This window comes from Saccoglossus kowalevskii, chromosome 1 (assembly GCF_978046115.1).
Source record: "Saccoglossus kowalevskii chromosome 1, keSacKowa6.1, whole genome shotgun sequence".
NCBI classification, from domain to species: domain Eukaryota; kingdom Metazoa; phylum Hemichordata; class Enteropneusta; family Harrimaniidae; genus Saccoglossus; species Saccoglossus kowalevskii.
In genome coordinates, this window is record NC_140641.1 from 1149519 (window position 1) to 1174814 (window position 25296).

At 38.3% G+C, this 25296-nt stretch overlaps 1 protein-coding gene across 1 annotated transcript; it reads left to right on the forward strand.

Moving 5' to 3' along the window:
- Positions 1-251: 251 nt before the first annotated feature.
- On the forward strand, positions 252-11349 carry LOC102802272 (bcl-2-related ovarian killer protein homolog A-like). The gene is made up of 2 exons (XM_085498265.1): positions 252-833; positions 10711-11349. The coding sequence occupies exons 1-2, from the start codon at positions 324-326 to the stop codon at positions 10825-10827; spliced, it is 627 nt and encodes a 208-aa protein (XP_085354391.1). The 5' UTR covers positions 252-323; the 3' UTR covers positions 10828-11349.
- The last annotated feature ends 13947 nt before the right edge of the window (positions 11350-25296 follow it).

Genomic DNA, 25296 nt, shown 5'->3' on the forward strand with positions numbered 1-25296 from the left:
GGACATGATATTATTAGATGGAATTCATCTTCAATTTCCCCTGAATTACATAGGTCACACGTTCTCTTTTAAGCTGATGTTTTCGGTTTCGTGTGCCGGCCACATTTAACTTGTCTGCAGGCAATACGTTTCCAGTCAAGAGGTATTCATTGTGGACAATGCCTGGCCTTGTGAACGGCCAGGTCAGAGGTCGGTTTTACTTGGCGTTAATGATTACCATTTACACCATCATACGCTTTGCATACACAAAATAGGGAGAGAGCGAAGAAAGGCCGACGACTTCCAAAATCTGAGTGCGGTGTACGTTTACTAAATAGAGGAATATGCAGTACATAGAAGCAGCGAGTAATTTTATCGTGGAACTATCAGGACGTACGCAAGCCAAAGTAAACAACGAAGCCTTGATTACAGAGCAATCGGTGACAGTGTGCAAGGACTACCTTAACTATAGACTGTCGTCAACAAAGCTTATAAACAAAAATGGCTCCACTTTAAATTTGGAAGATTTCAATGACATTTCAATTTATCTGATAATGACAGCGGGACAGTTAGAAGTTATGCACCCTAATGTTTACAAAGACGTATGTCGCCGGCTTCACGTTACTCAATTCACTGACAATGCTATAGGCGAGGTCTTTCAAGAAGTGGCCAATGAAATATTCAAATCTGGTGTAACATGGGCAAAGATAGTGTCATTATTCGCCTTTTCTGGAGCTTTTGCTCTTGATTGTGTAACGAACGAACACCATGACTCCGTTAACACGATTGTACAAAATTTCAAAGATTTCGTTTGTCGGCGTTTAGCTACGTGGATTGCTGGAAAAGGTGGCTGGGTAAGTATAACCTAAACTGCATTTATACACCATACCGTGATAGGATCAGTAGACTATACAACAACATGTCATGGGATGGTTAGGTAAGTAGACTATACAACAACATGTCATGGGATGGTTAGGTAAGTAGACTATACAACAACATGTCATGGGGTGGTTAGGTAAGTAGACTATACAACAACATGTCATGGGATGGTTAGGTAAGTAGACTATACAACAACATGTCATGGGATGGTTAGGTAAGTAGACTATACAACATGTCATGGGATGGTTAGGTAAGTAGACTATACAACAACATGTCATGGGATGGTTAGGTAAGTAGACTATACAACAACATGTCATGGGATGGTTAGGTAAGTAGACTATACAACAACATGTCATGGGATGGTTAGGTAAGTAGACTATACAACAACATGTCATGGGATGGTTAGGTAAGTAGACTATACAACAACATGTCATGGGATGGTTAGGTAAGTAGACTATACAACAACATGTCATGGGATGGTTAGGTAAGTAGACTATACAACAACATGTCATGGGATGGTTAGGTAAGTAGACTATACAACAACATGTTAAGGGATGGTTAGGTAAGTAGACTATACAACAACATGTCATGGGACCGATGGGATGGTTAGGTAAGTAGACTATACAACAACATGTCATGGGATGGTTAGGTAAGTAGACTATACAACAACATGTCATGGGATGGTTAGGTAAGGAGACTATACAACAACATGTCATGGGATAGTTAGGTAAGTAGACTATACAACAACATGTTAAGGAATGGTTAGGTAATACAACAACATGTCATGGGATGGTTAGGTAAGTAGACTATACAACAACATGTCATGGGATGGTTAGGTAAGTAGACTATACAACAACATGTTAAGGAATGGTTAGGTAAGTAGACTATACAACAACATGTTAAGGGATGGTTAGGTAAGTAAACTATACAACAACATGTCATGGGATGGTTAGGTAAGTAGACTATACAACAACATGTCATGGGATGGTTAGGTAAGTAGACTATACAACAACATGTTAAGGGATGGTTAGGTAAGTAGACTATACAAGAACATGTTAAGGGATGGTTAGGTAAGTAAACTATACAACAACATGTCATGGGATGGTTAGGTAAGTAGACTATACAACAACATGTCATGGGATGGTTTGGTAAGTAAACTATACAACAACATATAATCGGATGGTTAGGTAAGTAAACTATACAACAACATGTAATGGGATGGTTAGGTAAGTAGACTATACAACAACATGTTAAGGGATGGTTAGGTAAGTAGACTATACAACAACATGTCATAGGATGGTTAGGTAAGTAGACTATACAACAGCATGTCATGGGATAGTTAGATAAGTAGACTATACAACAACATGTCATGGAATAGTTAGGTAAGTAGACTATACAACAGCATGTCATGGGATGGTTAGGTAAGTAGACTATACAACAACATGTCATGGGATGGTTAGGTAAGTAGACTATACAACAACATGTCATGGGATGGTTAGGTAAGTAGACTATACAACAACATGTCATGGGATGGTTAGGTAAGTAGACTATACAACAACATGTCATGGGATGGTTAGGTAAGTAGACTATACAACAACATGTCACGGGATGGTTAGGTAAGTAGACTATACAACAACATGTCATGGGATGGTTAGGTAAGTAGACTATACAACAACATGTCACGGGATGGTTAGGTAAGTAGACTATACAACAACATGTCACGGGATGGTTAGGTAAGTAGACTATACAACAACATGTCATGGGATGATTAGGTAAGTAGACTATACAACAACATGTCATGGGATGGTTAGGTAAGTAGACTATACAACAACATGTCATGGGATGGTTAGGTAAGTAGACTATACAACAACATGTCATGGGATGGTTAGGTAAGTAGACTATACAACAACATGTCATGGGATGGTTAGGTAAGTAGACTATACAACAACATGTCATGGGATGGTTAGGTAAGTAGACTATACAACAACATGTCATGGGATGGTTAGGTAAGTAGACTATACAACAACATGTCATGGGATGGTTAGGTAAGTAGACTATACAACAACATGTCATGGGATGGTTATGTAAGTAGACTATACAACAACATGTCATGGGATGGTTAGGTAAGTAGACTATACAACAACATGTCATGGGATGGTTAGGTAAGTAGACTATACAACAACATGTCATGGGATGGTTAGGTAAGTAGACTATACAACAACATGTTAACGGATGGTTAGGTAAGTAGACTATACAACAACATGTTAAGGGATGGTTAGGTAAGTAGACTATACAACAACATGTTAAGGGATGGTTAGGTAAGTAGACTATACAACAACATGTCATGGGATGGTTAGGTGAGTAGCCTATACAACAACATGTCATGGGATGGTTAGGTGAGTAGACTATACAACAACATGTTATGGGATGGTTAGGTAAGTAGACTATACAACAACATGTCATGGGATGGTTAGGTGAGTAGACTATACAACAACATGTCATGGGATGGTTAGGTAAGTAGACTATACAACAACATGTCATGGGATGGTTAGGTAAGTAGACTATACAACAATATGTCATGGGATGGTTAGGTAAGTAGACTATACAACAACATGTCATGGGATGGTTAGGTAAGTAGACTATACAACAACATGTCATGGGATGGTTAGGTAAGTAGACTATACAACAACATGTCATGGGATGGTTAGGTAATTAGACTATACAACAACATGTCATGGGATGGTTAGGTAAGTAGACTATACAACAACATGTCATGGGATGGTTAGGTAAGTAGACTACAACAACATGTCATGGGATGGTTAGGTAAGTAGACTATACAACAACATGTCATGGGATGGTTAGGTAAGTAGACTATACAACAACATGTCATGGGATGGTTAGGTAAGTAGACTATACAACAACATGTCATGGGATGGTTAGGTAAGTAGACTATACAACAACATGTCATGGGATGGTTAGGTAAGTAGACTATACAACAACATGTCATGGGATGGTTAGGTAAGTAGACTATACAACAACATGTTAAGGGATGGTTAGGTAAGTAGACTATACAACAACATGTCATGGGACCGATGGGATGGTTAGGTAAGTAGACTATACAACAACATGGCATGGGATGGTTAGGTAAGTAGACTATACAACAACATGTCATGGGATGGTTAGGTAAGGAGACTATACAACAACATGTCATGGGATGGTTAGGTAAGTAGACTATACAACAACATGTCATGGGATGGTTAGGTAAGTAGACTATACAACAACATGTTAAGGGATGGTTAGGTAAGTAGACTATACAACAACATGTTAAGGGATGGTTAGGTAAGTAGACTATACAACAACATGTCATGGGATGGTTAGGTAAGTAGACTATACAACAGCATGTCATGGGATGGTTAGGTAAGTAGACTATACAACAACATGTCATGGGATGGTTAGGTAAGTAGACTATACAACAACATGTCATGGGATGGTTAGGTAAGTAGACTATACAACAACATGTTAAGGGATGGTTAGGTAAGTAGACTATACAACAACATGTTAAGGGATGGTTAGGTAAGTAGACTATACAACAACATTTTAAGGGATGGTTAGGTAAAACAACAACATGTCATGGGATGGTTAGGTAAGTAGACTATACAACAACATGTCATGGGATGGTTAGGTAAGTAGACTATACAACAGCATGTCATGGGATAGTTAGGTAAGTAGACTATACAACAACATGTCATGGAATTGTTAGGTAAGTAGACTATACAACAACATGTTAAGGGATGGTTAGGTAAGTAGACTATACAACAACATGTCACGGGATGGTTAGGTAAGTAGACTATACAACAACATGTCACGGGATGGTTAGGTAAGTAGACTATAAAACAACATGTCACGGGATGGTTAGGTAAGTAGACTATACAACAACATGTCACGGGATGGTTAGGTAAGTAGACTATACAACAACATGTCATGGGATGGTTAGGTAAGTAGACTATACAACAACATGTCATGGGATGGTTAGGTAAGTAGACTATACAACAACATGTCATGGGATGGTTAGGTGAGTAGACTATACAGCAACATGTTAAGGGATGGTTAGGTAAGTAGACTATACAACAACATGTCATGGGATGGTTAGGTAAGTAGACTATACAACAACATGTTAAGGGATGGTTAGGTAAGTAGACTATACAACAACATGTCATGGGATGATTAGGTAAGTAGACTATACAACAACATGTCATGGGATGGTTAGGTAAGTAGACTATACAACAACATGTCATGGGATGGTTAGGTAAGTAGACTATACAACAACATGTCATGGGATGGTTAGGTAAGTAGACTATACAACAACATGTCATGGGATGGTTAGGTAAGTAGACTATACAACAACATGTCACGGGATGGTTAGGTAAGTAGACTATACAACAACATGTCACGGGATGGTTAGGTAAGTAGACTATACAACAACATGTCACGGGATGGTTAGGTAAGTAGACTATACAACAACATGTCATGGGATGGTTAGGTAAGTAGACTATACAACAACATGTCATGGGATGGTTAGGTAAGTAGACTATACAACAACATGTCATGGGATGGTTAGGTAAGTAGACTATACAACAACATGTCATGGGATGGTTAGGTAAGTAGACTATACAACAACATGTCATGGGATGGTTAGGTAAGTAGACTATACAACAACATGTCATGGGATGGTTAGGTAAGTGGACTATACAACAACATGTCATGGGATGGTTAGGTAAGTAGACTATACAACAACATGTCATGGGATGGTTAGGTAAGTAGACTATACAACAACATGTCATGGGATGGTTAGGTAAGTAGACTATACAACAACATGTCATGGGATGGTTAGGTAAGTAGACTATACAACAACATGTCATGGGATGGTTAGGTAAGTAGACTATACAACAACATGTCATGGGATGGTTAGGTAAGTAGACTATACAACAACATGTCATGGGATGGTTAGGTAAGTAGACTATACAACAACATGTCATGGGATGGTTAGGTAAGTAGACTATACAACAACATGTCAAGGGATGGTTAGGTAAGTAGACTATACAACAACATGTTAAGGGATGGTTAGGTAAGTAAACTATACAACAACATGTCATGGGATGGTTAGGAAAGTAGACTATACAACAACATGTCATGGGATGGTTAGGTAAGTAGAATATACAACAACATGTTAAGGGATGGTTAGGTAAGTAGACTATACAACAACATGTCATGGGATGGTTAGGTAAGTAGACTATACAACAACATGTCACGGGATGGTTAGGTAAGTAGACTATACAACAACATGTCACGGGATGGTTAGGTAAGTAGACTATACAACAACATGACACGGGATGGTTAGGTAAGTAGACTATACAACAACATGTCACGGGATGGTTAGGTAAGTAGACTATACAACAACATGTCACGGGATGGTTAGGTAAGTAGACTATACAACAACATGTCATGGGATAGTTAGGTAAGTAGACTATACAACAACATGTCATGGGATGGTTAGGTAAGTAGACTATACAACAACATGTCATGGGATGGTTAGGTAAGTAGACTATACAACAACATGTCATGGGATGGTTAGGTAAGTAGACTATACAACAACATGTCATGGGATGGTTAGGTAAGTAGACTATACAACAACATGTCATGGGATGGTTAGGTAAGTAGACTATACAACAACATGTCAAGGTATGGTTAGGTAAGTAGACTATACAACAACATGTTAAGGGATGGTTAGGTAAGTAAACTATACAACAACATGTCATGGGATGGTTAGGAAAGTAGACTATACAACAACATGTCATGGGATGGTTAGGTAAGTAGACTATACAACAACATGTCATGGGATGGTTAGGTAAGTAGTCTATACAACAACATGTCACGGGATGGTTAGGTAAGTAGACTATACAACAACATGTTAAGGGATGGTTAGGTAAGTAGACTATACAACAACATGTTAAGGGATGGTTAGGTAAGTAAACTATACAACAACATGTCATGGGATGGTTAGGTAAGTAGACTATACAACAACATGTCATGGAATAGTTAGATAAGTAGACTATACAACAACATGTCATGGGATGGTTAGGTAAGTAGACTATACAACAACATGTCATGGGATGGTTAGGTAAGTAGACTATACAACAACATGTTAAGGGATGGTTAGGTAAGTAGACTCTACAACAACATGTCATGGAATGGTTAGGTAAGTAGACTATACAACAACATGTCATGGGATGGTTAGGTAAGTAGACTATACAACAACATGTAATGGGATGGTTAGGTAAGTAGACTATATAACAACATGTTATGAGATAGTTAGGTAAGTAGACTAGACATCTACATGCTATGAAATAATTAGGTAAGTAGACTAGACATCTACATGCTATGAGATAGTTAGGTAAGTAGATTATAAATCTACATGCTATGAGATAGTTAGGTAAGTTGACTAGACATCTACATGCTATGAGATAGTTAGGTAAGTAGACTAGACATCTACATGCTATGAAATAGTTAGGTAAGTAGACTAGACATCTACATGCTATGAGATAGTTAGGTAAGTAGACTAGACATCTACGTGCTATGAGATAGTTATGTAAGTAGACTACATCTACGTACTATGAGATAGTTAGGTAAGTAGACTACATCTACGTGCTATGAGATAGTTTGGTAAGTAGACTATACATCTACATGCTATGAGATAGTTAGGTAAGTAGGCTAGACATCTACATGGTATGATATAGTTAGGTAAGTAGACTAGACATCTACGTGCTATGAGATAGTTAGGTAAGTAGGCTAGACATCTACGTGCTATGAGATAGTTAGGTAAGTAGACTAAACATCTACATATTATGGGGTGGTTAGGTAAGTAGACTAGACATCTACGTGCTATGAGATAGTTATGTAAGTAGACTACATCTACGTACTATGAGATAGTTAGGTAAGTAGACTAGACATCTACGTGCTATGAGATAGTTAGGTAATTAGGCTAGACATCTACGTGCTATGAGATAGTTAGGTAAGTAGACTAAACATCTACATATTATGGGGTGGTTAGGTAAGTAGACTAGTCATCTACGTGCTTTGAGATAGTTAGGTAAGTAGACTACATCTACGTGCTATGAGATAGTTTGGTAAGTAGACTATACATCTACATGCTATGAGATAGTTAGGTAAGTAGGCTAGACATCTATATGCTATGAAATAGGTAAGTAGACTAGACATCTACATGGTATGATATAGTTAGGTAAGTAGACTAGACATCTACGTGCTATGAGATAGTTAGGTATGTAGGCTAGACATCTACGTGCTATGAGATAGTTAGGTAAGTAGACTATACATCTACATATTATGGGATGGTTAGGTAAGTAGACTAGACATCTACATGCTGTGAAATAGTTAGGTAAGTAGACTAGACATCTACATGCTATGAAATAGTTAGGTAAGTAGACTAGACATCTACATGCGATGAGATAGTTAGGTAAGTAGACTAGACATCTACGTGTTATGAAATAGTTAGGTAAGTAGGCTAGACATCTACGTGCTATGAGATAGTTAGGTAAGTAGACTAGACATCTACGTGTTATGAAATAGTTAGGTAAGTAGACTATACATCTACATATTATGGGATGGTTAGGTAAGTAGACTAGACATCTATATGCTATGAAATAGGTAAGTAGACTAGACATCTACATGGTATGATATAGTTAGGTAAGTAGACTAGACATCTACGTGCTATGAGATAGTTAGGTGAGTAGGCTAGACATCTACGTGCTATGAGATAGTTAGGTAAGTAGACTAGACATCTACATGCTGTGAAATAGTTAGGTAAGTAGACTAGACATCTACATGCTATGAGATAGTTAGGTAAGTAGACTAGACATCTACATGCTATGAAATAGTTAGGTAAGTAGACTAGACATCTACGTGCTATGAGATAGTTAGGTAAGTAGACTAGACATCTACATGCTATGAAATAGTTAGGTAAGTAGATTATAAATCTACATGCTATGAGATAGTTAAGTAAGTAGACTAGACATCTACGTTCTATGAGATAGTTAGGTAAGTAGACTAGACATCTACGTGCTATGAGAGAGTTAGGTAAGTAGACTAGACTTATACGTGCTATGTGACAGTTGGGTAAGTAGACTATACATCGAAATGCTATGAGATAGTTAGGTAAGTAGACTAGACATCGACATGCTATGAGATATTTAGGTAAGTAGGCTAGACATCTACGTTCTATGAGATAGTTAGGTAAGTAGACTAGACATCTACGTTCTATGAGGTAGTTAAGTAAGTAGGCTAGGTATCTACATGCCATATGATAAGTAGATTAGGCATTTACTTTTGTCATTGATGTCGTTTTTGAGCAACTATAAAATAGTCCTTTTCTCCAGACACTGTGGAATGCTTTTTGCAGCTCTCTAAAGCATGCAAATAATTTTCCATTTTGTTTGAAAATATGTTTTAACAATTGTTATCAGAACAAAAATGTAATCTGTTGTTCTATATCCATTACACAATCCTGCTTGGTTATTGTTAATGATTTTATTTGTTTCTAATTACTGTGTAATATTGCAAAATGAAATGTTTCATATACGCTTGAATGCAATGAAAAAGGATGTTATGAAATTTCACCTGAAACCCGAGCTGCAAAAAGTCGAAAAAAATGTATGTGACAACCGTACCAGTAATGTTTGACTTTTGTAAAAACGTAAATACTAACAACTTTGCAAGGTTATTGTAGTGAAATGGCGCATGTGATACACTAAAACTGGAACAAACAACGTGTTGTTACCGTATATGGTCGGGAAAGAAGCGGGATGTACTAACACCTCCGTTCTTCTTGTTTTCTGGTGATTATTTCTATACTAATCCGGGAGATTCATGTCGGGAGATTCATTCATCCGCATGCCGTCGTTTAAGCAACAACGTCCCTTTTACGAATAAATGGAATCATTTTACCGATTTATTTCAAAATAATCATCAACGTGTGAAAGTGTGTCTATTGAAAGACAATTCAACCGACACCCAGTTTGACGCTACTAGTTTCTTGCAAGATTGTTCTATTACAAACTGCGAATGCACATCATACACAAAGGATTTCTCGAAATAATAGAATCAGTCAATTTTGAAGTACCATTGCTCATGAATATTAATTTATGCAAATTAGATGATTATTTCAACCAATCGTGTAACGTGTATACATATAAGAAGAAAGGGACAGGGAAATTTAAAAGGGCGGTCGTCGTCGCGCAACGCATGTGCGACATTTGTACAAATGTATTGATAAACATTGAATTTTCCCACAATTCAATGCGCTTTTCTAATGAAGTCACGAGTACGTGTTATGCCCTGGGCGCCACTTCCACCAATTACCGCCGACGACTCCTTCGATACCTTCCAAACACCAAAAAAAATATATAATCAAAGCTTGGTAACCTTTCAGTTTGTACATCAATACTTGGCAATGTTCGGCTTTTCAATTGGTAATGCATTTACTAATACACTGGAGTCGTCATGACATGTGCTTTATTAATTATTGATAAACAGTTTAGTCTTCAGTACACGTCACAGATCGTGCAGTACAGATCGTGCAGTAGACGTCACAGCCCAATTACAAATCTTCAAAAGCTGTCTGATTGATGCACGCGCTTGATGGGAGGTGCTTTTCTAGTCAATCAAATTGATATTGATTGAAAACAATTGGTTTTATAAATATTTATAAATATAAAGTACAAGTATGGACATCTGTTTGTTGACTCGAATGTATCATATATTTTCTATATTTCTGAACAGATTGGTATGGTGAATGCAGTGGATGGAATGAGATACACTCACGCTCTATGGATGTATACAAGTGCCAGTGCAACTGCTGCTTTCCTTATCACTCTTATCATTACTGGCACCACTTAACTGGACCAATGTAGTACACGTACACGTACACGTACACGTACACGTACACGTACACGTACACGTACACGTACGCGTACACGTACACGTACGCGTACACGTACACGTACACGTAATGTTATTTACTATCGACGCAAGGAATACAGCCTTGACTTATATATGATTAGAATCCTCATCTATCATGACAGCACCAATCTGAACAATGCCATTAAATTCAACCTGCATGAAAATAACACGCAGTTCACTTGTATAGTATGGGGTGAGAATACCGCCAAAATTAGCTTGGTGTCATTATTTGAACATTGTTTAGTTGTTTGGTCTTTATTTGGAAACTTGTTTGGTTATGACTAGTATTTGGTCATTATTCGGTTATTTGGTCTTTATTTAAACAGTATTTTGCGCTTATTCCATTATTGTGTTATTACTGCAGCATCGTATTGCTATTGTTTCAATATTTCAACTTTATTTTTTAATTATTTCATTATTGTGTAATTGCTACAATATTATTTTGTCATTCTTACTTAATGTTACAATTGTGTCGTTATTTAGACATTATCTTGACATTCAATTGTTATAAGATTCGGTTATTTTCACTTTCAAATTGGTTGATATTCGGTTCGCTTAACTTGCGATTACCTCAACATTCGATTACCTGACCTACATTAGCTGACCCCGCTATACATGTAGTATTCAATCCATAGTCCCGGGCCGCCTCCGATAAAGCATTGCTCAAGATCACGGTTACTAGTAACCGTGCTCAAGATGGAAATGCGGCCTTTGTAAAAGTTAGCGGAAATTTCTAAATAATGGTCGTTTCGCCAACATGAAGGGAACTAACTGAGGTCGTCAGAGCCTGTTGGTTAGAGAAAATTACTTCTCCAAATGCGATGACTGAAGTGAGGAGGAATTATTACACAGTTGATCGTGACACGGCTGACACGGTCAATAACCGGCCTTTCAGCGGACTTGGTAGTGCCATCACGGTTCTTTTTACCTTGCCCGTACCATCAAAGATGGAAGGGAAAGGTATATTAAGGGAAAAATTTTGTCCGGCGTTGTCGTCGTTGTTGTTGTTGTCGTCGTCGTCGTTAATAATTGTTATTGTGTGCATAATAACTTTACTAATTCTATTCCAAACTTTATCAAACTTGGTCACCTTATTCATCAGTATAAAGTCTTCCCTGAGTTTGAACAACAGATGTCCTGTATGAAAATATCATGCAAAAATTGAGAAAATCTGATAAAATATTTTGACTGTTTCTACTTGACTGATCACTGGTGATACACATCAAAGGTCACTGATCTCAGTGGAAATATGCATTGTTGTATGTGTTCAATGAAGCAAATGATTTATCTTGTAATAATATTCTTGGTAATGTATCTCAGAATCCCATACTGGGTTTCAAAACCAACTCATGGAGAGATTGCACAGTCTGATACATATTTGCAAACCTACCAATAAAATCTTTACAGAAAACAAGATGTCAGAAAATCAATATAAGCACTGCTATGAACTGGGTGCCAAACTTTGATCAAGATCTGAAGCTAATAGAAAATCTGTTTAGTCAAAAGTTATCAAATCAAAAACAATACATAAAAAATACATTAAAAGCAAAACATTTCATCCACATTTTAAAAAGAAAATTATTCTAAAATATATGTATTCTGTATTTGACAAACAGTTCATTCGACAAATGAAAACTCACAGGAATATGTTTCAGCTATTAGAACAGAATGATAGAATTTTTATAATACTAGTTTAAAAACGCACTTCAGAGATTGCAGTGTTTGAAGATGTAGTTTCTCAGGAGGCAACAGTACTGTTGACTTCTCCCTCCACTGGACACCAACTATTTAAGTTGATTTGCATACAAAGCAGAGCTTGCAACATGATAGCTATTCATAAAGAGTGTTTTTTTTTACTTTTCATATAATACAGTAGTCACACAATGAGGCAGTTCATATTTGTCTCAGTGAATCATTAATTTTTGACAGACACCGGTACAAAATACTTGGATAAAAGCCAGCTAAGATTTTATGTTATCTTGCATGTTTTATGAATCTATTCACGTCTAAATGCAGCACTTTTTTTTTGCGATGAGGCATTTATTTTTATACTAAAATATCTGAATTACTTTGAATAAAACTGGAAATTATGTCCTTTAAAATAATTAAACAAATAAGGCACCAAGGTTTTTGTAAGATATTTACATCTTTAAAGAACATTCGGTAGACTGATTCCCCACTGTTGGTTCAACCCCAAAACTTGTTTGTACTCAAAATTAATTATGACAATGCATATTTATATTGAAACAAAATATGTTAAAGGGAATTATATTATATAACAAAGGGCAAGGTCACCAGAGTTCAACTATGTTTTTTAGTAAAAGTTGAACCATGTATCATTCTGATTCTCATTCCATGGCCTCTCTTATCTCAGGTACTTATTAACAGACATATTCCTGTTATGGGCGTGTTTTTTTTACGTTCACTCCGTTGTTGTCAAGATGCCGATATACTTGTACGGCTGATTTGTAGCGCGCCATTCATTTCATGGCGCTATGAAATCGGATGTCTTCGTTGGTAACAACTGCATTGGCAATGAATTTGTTAGTTTCATTGCCAATAGCAATCACGTCAGTGTCACGACAGTTTTTCGCCAGCCATGCCTCGCATCTACAGTAATCAGTAAACTGCAGTTATGCTGTATTCGAGGTTTTCGTAAATGTCGACTTCCGCTCGCAAAGCAGTTTCACAGTTTCAATTTTGTTTTGATTCGATTGCTGTGAATGTCTCCTCCGTCAAATTCCCCCATATATTACTGGCCAAAGTAGCTTATTCCGACGGTTGACAAAACCCAATTCTGTAGTTGACTAGTAATTTGCCATTTAGTAGACGGGGAGCTGAATTCCATCGAAATGCATGCCCCGGTTGCAACGGGTTTTCATAAGTTGCGCCATGAACTAAATAAACTGGGTTGCAGTTGTAACTGTGCAATTTCGCTTGCTGCACAAGGTTCTCGATAGATGACACTGTGGTTATAAACAGCTGTTCAGTATCACCACACAATGTATTTACGTAATTTCCAGAAGTATGTGTGAGCGGGATTCATTCGTTTTATGGATCTTTATATATAACCTTTGACGGTTTATAGTAATGTATGTTTGTGTTTATTCATACCATTTATTGACAGTATACTTCTTAGAATCATCATTTCATAACCATATGTTTTCTCCGTATTTCATTTTATGCATGTAATCCCACAGGAAACTACTAGTAAGCACACCGAGTATTAATTTGGCCAATATTTGTTCGAACATCGGAGTAACACCGTATTTATATTAGGTCAATGAGAACGCCACCGCCCTAAAAATTGTTACTCGGCGAGATCTATGACAACGTTGTACGTTTTTGGCACATCTGTAATTCAGATGGGGCGGCACGAAATTTTACATCGGGGGCGAGATCTGCTCACAGCCTCTAGGGGGTCCGGGGATTGCAAAATTTGAAATCTAGACAATCTAAAACGCTATTTCCTGCATTAGGGGGAAATTTTGCTGACACAAAGGGTTTCCGCTTGATTTTGGAGGGGCGACGCCCCCAACATTTTCTTCGTCGGGCGACCGCTGCCGCTGCCACTGTGTTTGTATGCTATTGAAGAATAAATCGAGGTTGAGTTGTAATTTTCACGACGTGTCCCTTTCAGTTTGACTGTTAAGAAGATCGACCCCCCCCACACACACACACACACATACGCGGGTCATAGATTGGAGTAAATTCATATCGTTTTCTAACGAAACTAAACTAAACGGTCCTTTCACAGAGCCACCATTATCTTCCCAAAAGAGTGATACCGTACCAAAAATTACATAATTGAATTATATTCACACAGAAGTAATAAACTGTCACACATACTCGCCACGACTTATAAATTACTTTGTGTGGAGTATAAACAAGGAAAAATTATTTCTGCGTGTTTTTTCCTTGTCCCTATTTTTTTTGAATGAAATAAAAAAAAAACACCGATGCACGCATGTCAATGTTACTATAGCAGTCTGAGATGTTATGACTTAAGGTTAGGAGTACTTTAGGGTCAACTACTAGTGTCTTATTCCGGGATCGCAAAGGCTAATTGATATACAGTAAAATACTATATTTTAACTGGAAATAATTTTCGCTATTATTTCCCCCAATCACTCACGCAAAGGCACACACATATGTTATTTCCATATATTGAATACGTGGGGGACGGTCGATTCGTCCCAAATCACATTCGTCCCAAGTCGATTCGTCCCACAAGTTGATTCGTCCCAAGTCGATTCGTCCCACAAGTTAATTCGTCCCAAAGTCGATTCGTCCCACAAGTTGATTCGTCCCAAAGTCGATTCGTCAGATTTAAGGTTAGCCCACTACTAACTCGCCAAATAAGATTTCTAGACATCTCGATCCAAAAATTTCTCGACCCAAGACACTTCGACCCAAATTGGACATTTCGACCCAGACACCCTGGGCATCATTGCGCCATTTTGTTTTTGCCGACGTTATATACAAATACACCTTACCTACAACGCTGAGTTATTAGTTAATAAATACAAATACACCGTACAAGTTATTAGTCAATAAATACAAATACACCTTACGTGCAACGTAGAGTTATTAGTTAATAAATACAAATACACCGTTCACGCAACGTAGAGTTATTAGTTAATAAATACAAACACACCGGACATTCAACGTACAAGTTATTAGTTAATAAATACAAATACACCGTTCACGCAACGTAGAGTTATTAGTTAATAAATACAAATACACCGGACATTCAACGTACAAGTTATTAGTTAATAAATACAAATACACCGTTCACGCAACGTGGAGTTATTAGTTAGCGTGTCAGTAGCAGTTGGCATAGAAATTGACCCTGTTCAAGATCGTAATGCTGACTAAAAATTTAAAAAATGGACGAATGTGAATTGGGACGAATGTGAAATGGGAAAAATGTGAATTGGGACGAATCGACTCGTGGGACGAATGTGAATTGTGACGAATCGACTCGTGGGACGAATGTGTTGGGACGAATTGACTGTGAATCGAATACGTTGGCAACGGAGGGACAAGTTTAAATCATATTTGTATTAACACAACTTGAAAGCAACAGTCTCACACTGAATATATGTTCATCAATTATCAAACTAAACATTCAATGAAGCGGACTGTGACGGTTAAGACGAAAAGACAAGGCTAAGACGAAAAACATGTGACAGTTGTAACAGACTCATATTTTGAACTGTTGAGGGTAGTGGTGATACAATCAGGATATTTATTCGTGGAGACATCAGATACAGTGATAATACAGTGAAGTGTCACCAAGTTGCATTGATGTTATCATGACGATGCTATGGGGCGACGCCCTCACTGGCGGAGTCCACATGCCGTCATGACAACGCATGCAAAGTATTTAGACTATTGGTTGAACGATTAACACTGTCGTTTATAAAAATGGGGGGTTCCAGCGTATTAAGGGAGAAGAGGACCGGGGGCGTAGGGTGACGATTGTAGTGGTAATAAATATCTGGATGTAATAGGATGGTGAAAGTAATGGTACAGCATTGTAACAGTGAATTAGTACTGAGAAATAATTTTAAACTCATAGTTGCTGTCGACAAGTGTAAATTTGGTTTCCAGGCGATGGCTTTACAGCCACGCCTAGAGACAGACCTCCCGTATAACCTCCGCTCCCTCTTTCTCATCAGTCCCCCTATTTATAAGTGAAACCACGTGATATCGTGACGTCACTACGACGCCTAGCACAAGTCAACGTGATTGGTTAGAACTTACTAACATGCCAAATAAGGAGTGCTAGACAATCATGGTGACGTTTGACACGGCGTGTATAAAGGTGTTAATATGGTTTAGGCTTTAAACAATACATTAGATATTACATATAGGTGTAGGAATGTGAACATTAAAGTAATAAGCATGGGAAAGTTAACACGTATTGACATAGACATTGAATGCAATTGTCATGTCATACGTGTATGCGGGTACCACATCAGATTGGTGACACAGTACAATTATGCTCGCCTACTACACGCCCGGGAACTACACGTTCAAGTATCCAACTTTCAAATACAAAACATAATTATCAGCAATAATTTCTAGTATTGCCTGGATAATTACGTATTATTAGTTGACATCAGACATATCCCTGTATAGGATTTTTTTTAACAATGTCTCAAATTTCAGAAAGAATATTCAAATAAGTTGGGATGAATATGAATTGAATGTCCATCTTTTGAAAAATCAGCTAAACAGTTTACCACCACGATTGTGGTGAATTGAGGTATCAACGAAGACGACTGGACGTCTCCGGTCATGAGCTGGCTGGTTCGAATTTATCCACTTTTACAGTGATGAATATTGCGTTCGAGTTGAGTTACTAGTAATTACAAGCCTGATTTCCATTTTTCTTGTGGTGTTTTTCGTCAATGTATTCAATATAAGTGCGTTGGGAAATAGCATTATGATATTACGTGAGTGAAAGACGCTGGTAAGACTGTGTCACAACGCGTTCTATTTATTTCCAACGCGCGTGGTCGGCGCCCCTGATTGCGTTTATTTTGTATTTTTATTTTCGAAATGTATCACTGCCTGCGTTTTTTTTTGTTATGTCTCGCAACTGAACGTCCAAGCTGACCTTGTTTTGGCTGTATTTTGTATTTTTATTTTCGAAATGTATCACTTGCCCTCAACAAAAATCCCTTGGACCAGCTTTTCCGATGAACAGCTCCAATGACTGCACCTGATTGTAATACATTAATAATGCCGGCACCAGTTCCAACAAGCTGCCTCGTCACCAGAAACGAATTGTTAATTTCACTTTTCACAGCTTAGACCACAGGAAGTCCAGGAACTATAATAAACTGTACGCGGTGCGGTACCTATGGGCGAGGGGAGGGGGCGTTATCGGCTGGTATCTATAGTGTACAGATAAAGGCTCCAGTCAGCTTACATTTTTAAACTGGAAAAATAGGCGAAAAGAATGAAAAATAAAATCTATAAAAAATACCAGCTTGAAGAATATTAGTTGCTCTTTCAAATTTCGCGAGTTCACGACACGGTAACGAGTCTTATGAACGGTTCTTAGCACATTCTGGTCATCATATAATGATCAAGTCGGATCATCTCTCGCGAGAGGTATGTAAATGTACGGTAAAACAGCCATTGCGAGCGTCGCTGCGAATTCGCAATGGCGAAAAAACAGGCGATTGCGAGTTCGCAATGGCAAAAAAACTGACGATTGAGAGTTCGCAATGGCAAAAAAACTGACGATTGAGAGTTTGCAATGGCAAAAAATAATGACGATTGAGAGTTCGCAATGCCACAAAAACAGTCGACTGAGAGTTCACAGTAACACACTAAAACAAAAGGCTGATTTATATTGTTGAGCGTTGCCACAGTGGAAAATAGAAAACAGTTTTGAAACGTCGTGTGAACCAGCAAAGGTATGCCGACAGTCAACCAATGGTAGATGTGGATTCACGCAACTCTGCTGTTACATCACAGGGAGCCCAGGAACTATAATCAACTGTAGTACGCAGTCTCTAAGAGCGCGCGGGGGGGGGGGGGGTATCGGCTGGTATCGAGTGTAAGAAATAGACAAGGGATGAAGGCTCCAGCCAGCTCACATTTTTTAAACTCGAAAAAACAGACGAAAAGAATGAAAAATATAATCTAAAAAAAATACCAGGTTGAAGAATATTAGTTGCTCCTTCAAATGTCGCCAAAGCCTTGCCTACATTTTACCGATATCTGCAGAATAAATCAAGAAAACTACACAAATTGACTCCATTTAAGAATTCCTAACGGTTTTTTTTTTCAACGATTGTTTTCTGCATATGGCCCGCGATCGATCTTTTTTCGATGAGATAGTTGTTGGGTGTTTACCAACTACGTACTTCAAGTTTCAGAAACAGATCATATAGGACTATGTGCATTCGTCATGACGCAAAAACTAAACAGGAAACATCGAAGCTACCGTTGGAATTGACCTACATTTACCTCCCGTGGTATGGGCGGAGCTTAGTTTTTTTTAATTCGACTGATTATTCAAGTACAGCAAACGTTCTCTGTGCACAGATAGTCAGCATGCTCGCTTATTGTTTGTGTGTATAAACTGCGTGAAGTAAAATAAACAAGTAATTTCTGGCGACAAGGCAACTTGTGAGAATCCGAATTCAAGTCAGGTATATTGACAGTTCCGTCTAGAGTGACGTGGTCTACGCTGCTGTATTCAGTTTTAGGACCTGCATGACGTCTTTATCAGCGAGCGGACACTCTCCTCAATTTGTTACACCAGCTGCCTTAATATTTACAGTAGTTCATTTACAGTTCGTTCGAGCTTGCAGTTTGTATCGTGGGTGACATAAAATAAATGGGCCAGGCAACAAAGTTTCTATTTATGACGACAGGCATTTTCAAAAGAATAATTACCACAGAATTGACACACATTGAAACATGGTCTTCCAAATTACAAAACGATGTAGTCTACGGTCATGGCAGTAAGTTCTTAAAATAAAGGTTAAAATATTATACGTATTAGATACTCTCTGAGTAAGCAGGTGAAAATCTCCCTCTGCATTTCAAAATAGAGTTTTATCATCTTTACTGAGCTATAAAATTGCTGCTTGAACATATTTTTACAAATGCTCAGGGTCGGTATTTTTGTGGTTCGTTTGAACATGGAACTATAAATATAGTTCCATGGTTTGAATGACTGTGTTTCCACGGGAATTGCGTGAATAAATTAAGAACAGAAGTCGGAATGTAACAATGTAGCAAGATGCCTCACTTTGTCGCCTTGTTAAATGCACGGCTGACTTCTCGTACTTTATACGCAAAATTACAAACAATGACGGCAGATCATTGTTTAAAGGTAAAATTTCAAGGCCCAAAGAAGGTGTTAAGTACGTGACTGATGATACTGCTGGAGTCAAGTGACCTGTTCGCTACACTCCTCATTACCATTTCAATGATTGTGTGTACTTTGACACCATGCCCGAACGGAAAATGTGTACGATAAGTGCTACAAAAGACGAAAAATAAGTTGTGAATACGATAGTCATACATTCGTTGTGCATTTAAGGTAGCGAGAAGGTTTTGTGACGTTTTTAAATAAAACATTCTCTGTCTGTTGTCTCGTTCAGAGCAGTAATTTAGGTTATATATATCAAAAGACTAAGTATCAAGGTGCAAGTTCGCACAAACTGGACAGACATTGTTTACATAATTATCACGTGACATCAAAAATGGCGAACCTTGTAAAAATGACTAAGTACGCGATTGCGAGAGCACACTGCGGAATTTCCTGGTGAAATTTAAGTTATGCACCACCCATGTGCCAGTTTTCAGTGTTTGGGCGAGCGGTCAATGTTTTCAATGAGCGAGCGAGCGAAAAAAAAAAACGCGATTAAAATGCGGTCGGTTTCCGGTCGGACAAGACAGCGTGGTCGGAAATTAAGCGATAAGCGGTCGATGTAAAAGCGGAAGGTTGGGCGAAATGAGTACTGTATGACCATGTTTCTCCGACGAAGTCTCGACTGACAATAATGCTGACAATGGACGTTAGATAAACACGCATTGTTTGCAACTGGAAGCTTATCACCCGTTATATCAGACTCGTCAACAACAGAGTATACAGATAAGATGTTATCATTTAATTCCTTCCAAAGATAAACACTATGCAAATATCCATGAAACGGCAGTTGTAGTCTTTTCTGCTAGTGTTTTAAAACACTAATTTGAGCAATGTTATTTCGCAATTTCGATCTTTTGTAAACCTGGGGTGATGTATCAAGGTCTAAAGTAACCGTTTTATCAATTTTTGAAAAATCAAGAAAAAAGTGAAAATTTCCCTTCTCGCTACCTTAATGTATTAACGTTCATTACGCGACAAACCACGAATGTGCATTCGAACCCTGACTAAAACAGATTGTATTAGATGTGCATTCTAATGTCTGCGGTTTACGCAGGCGGGGGCGAATAAATGAACACACATCTGTTGCACTGTCCATGGAGCTCCATGCACTGTCAAACACGGTGTTAACTCGTGAAAAATGCAAAAGACAAAAAATAAGTTGTTAAACAAGATATATAGTCAAACATTCGTGCATTTAATATATTAACATTAGATACGAACACGTATCGAATATAATTTATACCAAGGCCGGATCGACCAAACCAGGGCCGGAACGTAGAAATTTGTACATGGTATCAAAACTTACCAAAGGGTAAATTTTCGGAGACAAATGGCGATGACATGTTTCCGCTTGCATTCGCAAATGAATTGAACCGCTTGGGAAATCCCATTCCTGCATCAAGCTCGAGACTGCTTAAAATTATCAATTTCGTAAAAAAGACGCGTCGGAGATAAATGTCGTATATTGGACTACTTAGTAGGGCCGCTCATTACAATTACGTGTGATCTCAGGAATATGATACCGTCCCTTCCTGATGAAACAAACATCTCGTTATCTGGGAAATATGTACAAATTATTTATTTCTAACAAAAATAAAATGACGCCCAGGCTTTTATATTTGTGATGATTCAGATTGCAGTGCAGTTTGCCGGTGAAACGTACCGCTGTCTGCAGACTGTTCGGGGTCGTTTTGTAATTCGAACTATGGCTCTGTGGAATGCTGTGAATTACATCCTGTCACAACGTTTTTTCCTCAAATAATTCACCAAATGAAACGTCCTCGCAAGAGAGTTTGACTTTTATTATGCTGTGTCAAATCTCCCTGCTTCATGTTTGGTACAATGTAACAGCAGAGTTGCGTGAATCCACATCTACCATTGGTTGACTGTCGGCATACTTCTGATGGTTCACACAACGTTTCAAAACTGTTTTCTATTTTCCACTGTGGCAATGCTCAACAATATAAATCAGCCTTTTGTTTTATGTGTCACTGTGAACTCTCAGTCGACTGTTTTTGTGGCATTGCGAACTCTCAATCGTCATTTTTTTTGCCATTGCGAACTCTCAATCGTCAGTTTTTTTACCATTGCGAACTCACAATCGCCTGTTTTTTCGCCATTGCGAATTCGCAGCGACGCTCGCAATGGCTGTTTTACCGAACATTTACATACCTCCTCGCGAATTTCGCTAGGAGCGCGTCGTATCAACAACAAAGTTTGCAGCATTTAATATTTCGTCACGACAGGCTCTGACGACGTCAGTCAGTTCCCTGGATGTTGATGAAACGGCCATCATTCAGAAATTCCCGCTAACTTTTACAAAGGCTACATTGCCATCATGAGCAACGCTTTATCGGAGGCGGCTCGGGACTATGGATTGAATACTACATGTATAGCGGGGTCAGCTAATGTAGGTCAGGTTATCGAATGTTGAGGTAATCGAAAGTCAAGCGAACCGAATGTTGAGGTAATCGCAAGTCAAGCGAACCGAATGTCAAGACATTTGGACGTGAAAATAACCGAATCTTATGACAATTGAATGTCAAGATAATGTCTAAATAACGACACAATTGTAATAGAATGAAACAATGACAAAATAATATTGTAACAATTACACAATAATGAAATAATTAAGAAATAAAGTTGGAATAATGAAACAATAGCAATACTATCAGGGGGAAATCTCTTCTCTCTGGGGTTCTCCACACTTGTCAGGGGGGAATCTCGTCTCGTCTCTCTATCTCGTCCCCTTGAGGTACGGGATCGGGAAAGTCACTTTAACTTTACAGTCAAATAAGGCACACACAACGAAATACGTTTCAGCTCTCGTCTTAGTCGATCTTTTGGAGCACTCTATAAGACACAGCGCCCTGGGGAAAAGTCCCCAAGACTCTCACAAGGCTGAACCAAGACTCGCCCAAGACTGGACTCTCTCAAGGCTCGCCCCTGGACTCTCTCGGACTGCGTCTGTCGTGGAGTATTCGCCAAGACCAACTCAAACTCTCTTTATTCATTTTCAAAACTCTAACCAATTACAAAGCAGTAAAACGACTCTAAGGCGTAAACTTCAATCATAAAGCCAATCAAACTAAGTACTGAATACGTCATATCTTTTGATTAATCGTTCACTACATTAATAACTATGAATATAAACTGTCAGAATGAGTAGTCTAAAAAGCGGTGGTTATCTGGTAATTAGTTCCAAATCACTGAGCCAAGTTCCGTCCAAAACTTCAAATAGGCCTACACGATGACAGACATAACACAGCAATTCGCTAATAATCAGTTAATTAAGTCGGTTAACAGATACGCGAAAACAAATTCATGACACATCCCTTCACCCAAACTGAGATATGCCTCTCGGCATTGCACGTTCATAAATCAAAGATACCGTCAGCCACTCATCGTCATAGGGTTAAATACAATACTAATAATAAAAGGTATAAATCAAAAAGAGTAAAACACACTAATTAAGTACAATGATTATAAAGTCTAAATACAATGGTTATAAAGTCTCAAATATCAACGGTTATAAATCAAAAAACAAGGGAAAGGCTACCAATCGACTCACTTTTCTCAAAACGGTCCGCTGAGGGTAACCCTTCGCTGCACTGTCTCCGTTACTAAGGTTACAAACTCTATATCAAAAGGTCAAAAAACTAAAGCGTGGCGGTGTAACCAAGCGATCAGCCAATCGCTGCAGTCGACAGCATGATCACGTGATTACCAGGGATGCGTCTCTCGGTTAAAGCATTGCAAAGCGGTAACTAATAAACAATGAATAAAAAGCTATTAATCAAACTCCTTTCATATACGCTTATAAACTTCAACTGAACTCAAAAGTCGTTAATCAAAACAAAAGTCATACGGCGTGGAAACAGAATGCAAAGACAAAGCTATCATAATACATTACTCCTCTGGCAAAAAGACGGAAAAGGCAAAACGATAGAAACTACTAAGTTACATATAAACCTGTCAATCATGAAAAAAACTTGCGATATCAAACAATACGTATATAAGCGCACCAAACTCTCATCTCAAAAAGACATTAAAAAACGTTACAAAGGTGCTATCAACTCAAAAAGCGTCAGAAGTATTCCGGAACAACACGTAAACAAAAACAACTCTTAAAACGTCGGTATCTCTGTACTCGACAAATCTCAAAACTCTTAAAAAAAACACGTGGGGGCATCACTCTCCCCATCATAATACGTACTCATAAACTCATTAAAACTCCATAAAACATCACACAACTCAAAACACTGTTGCAAATACTTGTCCACTGAAACGCGCTTAAATCGTTATAAAGGACCTCGAACGTCACTAAATATCATTTCAAAACAAAGATCTGGGCGCTTACATACATACAATTCGACATCACAAAAAAACGGTAAGAAAAAAGATAGAAAAAGCAAACAATACATTACATTACTAAGCAATAGGGTTAGGGTTCTGAAAAAGAGAGTTCAACGTCTTGAGTTACACAGTGTCAGTTTCAGTGTCCAACGAGCGGTTCTCTAAGCAATACAAAGATAGCTAAAGTTAAAGTCTATAAGCGTCTCTTCTCTTGTCATCGCGTTAGTCCGGGTCGTTCTTTCATCTTCTTGTCTTTAATGTCGCTCAATTCTTAATTATACAGTTCTATCCGGTACTGGTCCTTCCGAAGGGGTTCTGAAATCTTCATCTCTTCAGCGTTGTACATCGGTGTCGTTCGGGTAAAGTCGTTAGTCGTCAAACGCAGTTTCCGAGTCGTCTCTGCCATCGCTGCTAGTTAGTTCGGTTCACAAGAAAGACACATCTTCGCCATTTCACTTTTCTTCACAGGATGTCAATGTGCGTAAGACGCAATGCCCAGGGTTCTCACACCACGTATCAGGGGGAAATCTCTTCTCTCTGGGGTTCTCCACACTTGTCAGGGGGGAATCTCGTCTCGTCTCTCTATCTCGTCCCCTTGAGGTACGGGATCGGGAAAGTCACTTTAACTGTACAGTCAAATAAGGCACACACAACGAAATACGTTTCAGCTCTCGTCTTAGTCGATCTTTTGGAGCACTCTATAAGACACAGCGCCCTGGGGAAAAGTCCCCAAGACTCTCACAAGGCTGAACCAAGACTCGCCCAAGACTGGACTCTCTCAAGGCTCGCCCCTGGACTCTCTCGGACTGCGTCTGTCGTGGAGTATTCGCCAAGACCAACTCAAACTCTCTTTATTCATTTTCAAAACTCTAACCAATTACAAAGCAGTAAAAAGACTCTAAGGCGTAAACTTCAATCATAAAGCCAATCAAACTAAGTACTGAATACGTCATATCTTTTGATTAATCGTTCACTACATTAATAACTATGAATATAAACTGTCAGAATGAGTAGTCTAAAAAGCGGTGGTTATCTGGTAATTAGTTCCAAATCACTGAGCCAAGTTCCGTCCAAAACTTCAAATAGGCCTACACGATGACAGACATAACACAGCAATTCGCTAATAATCAGTTAAGTAAGTC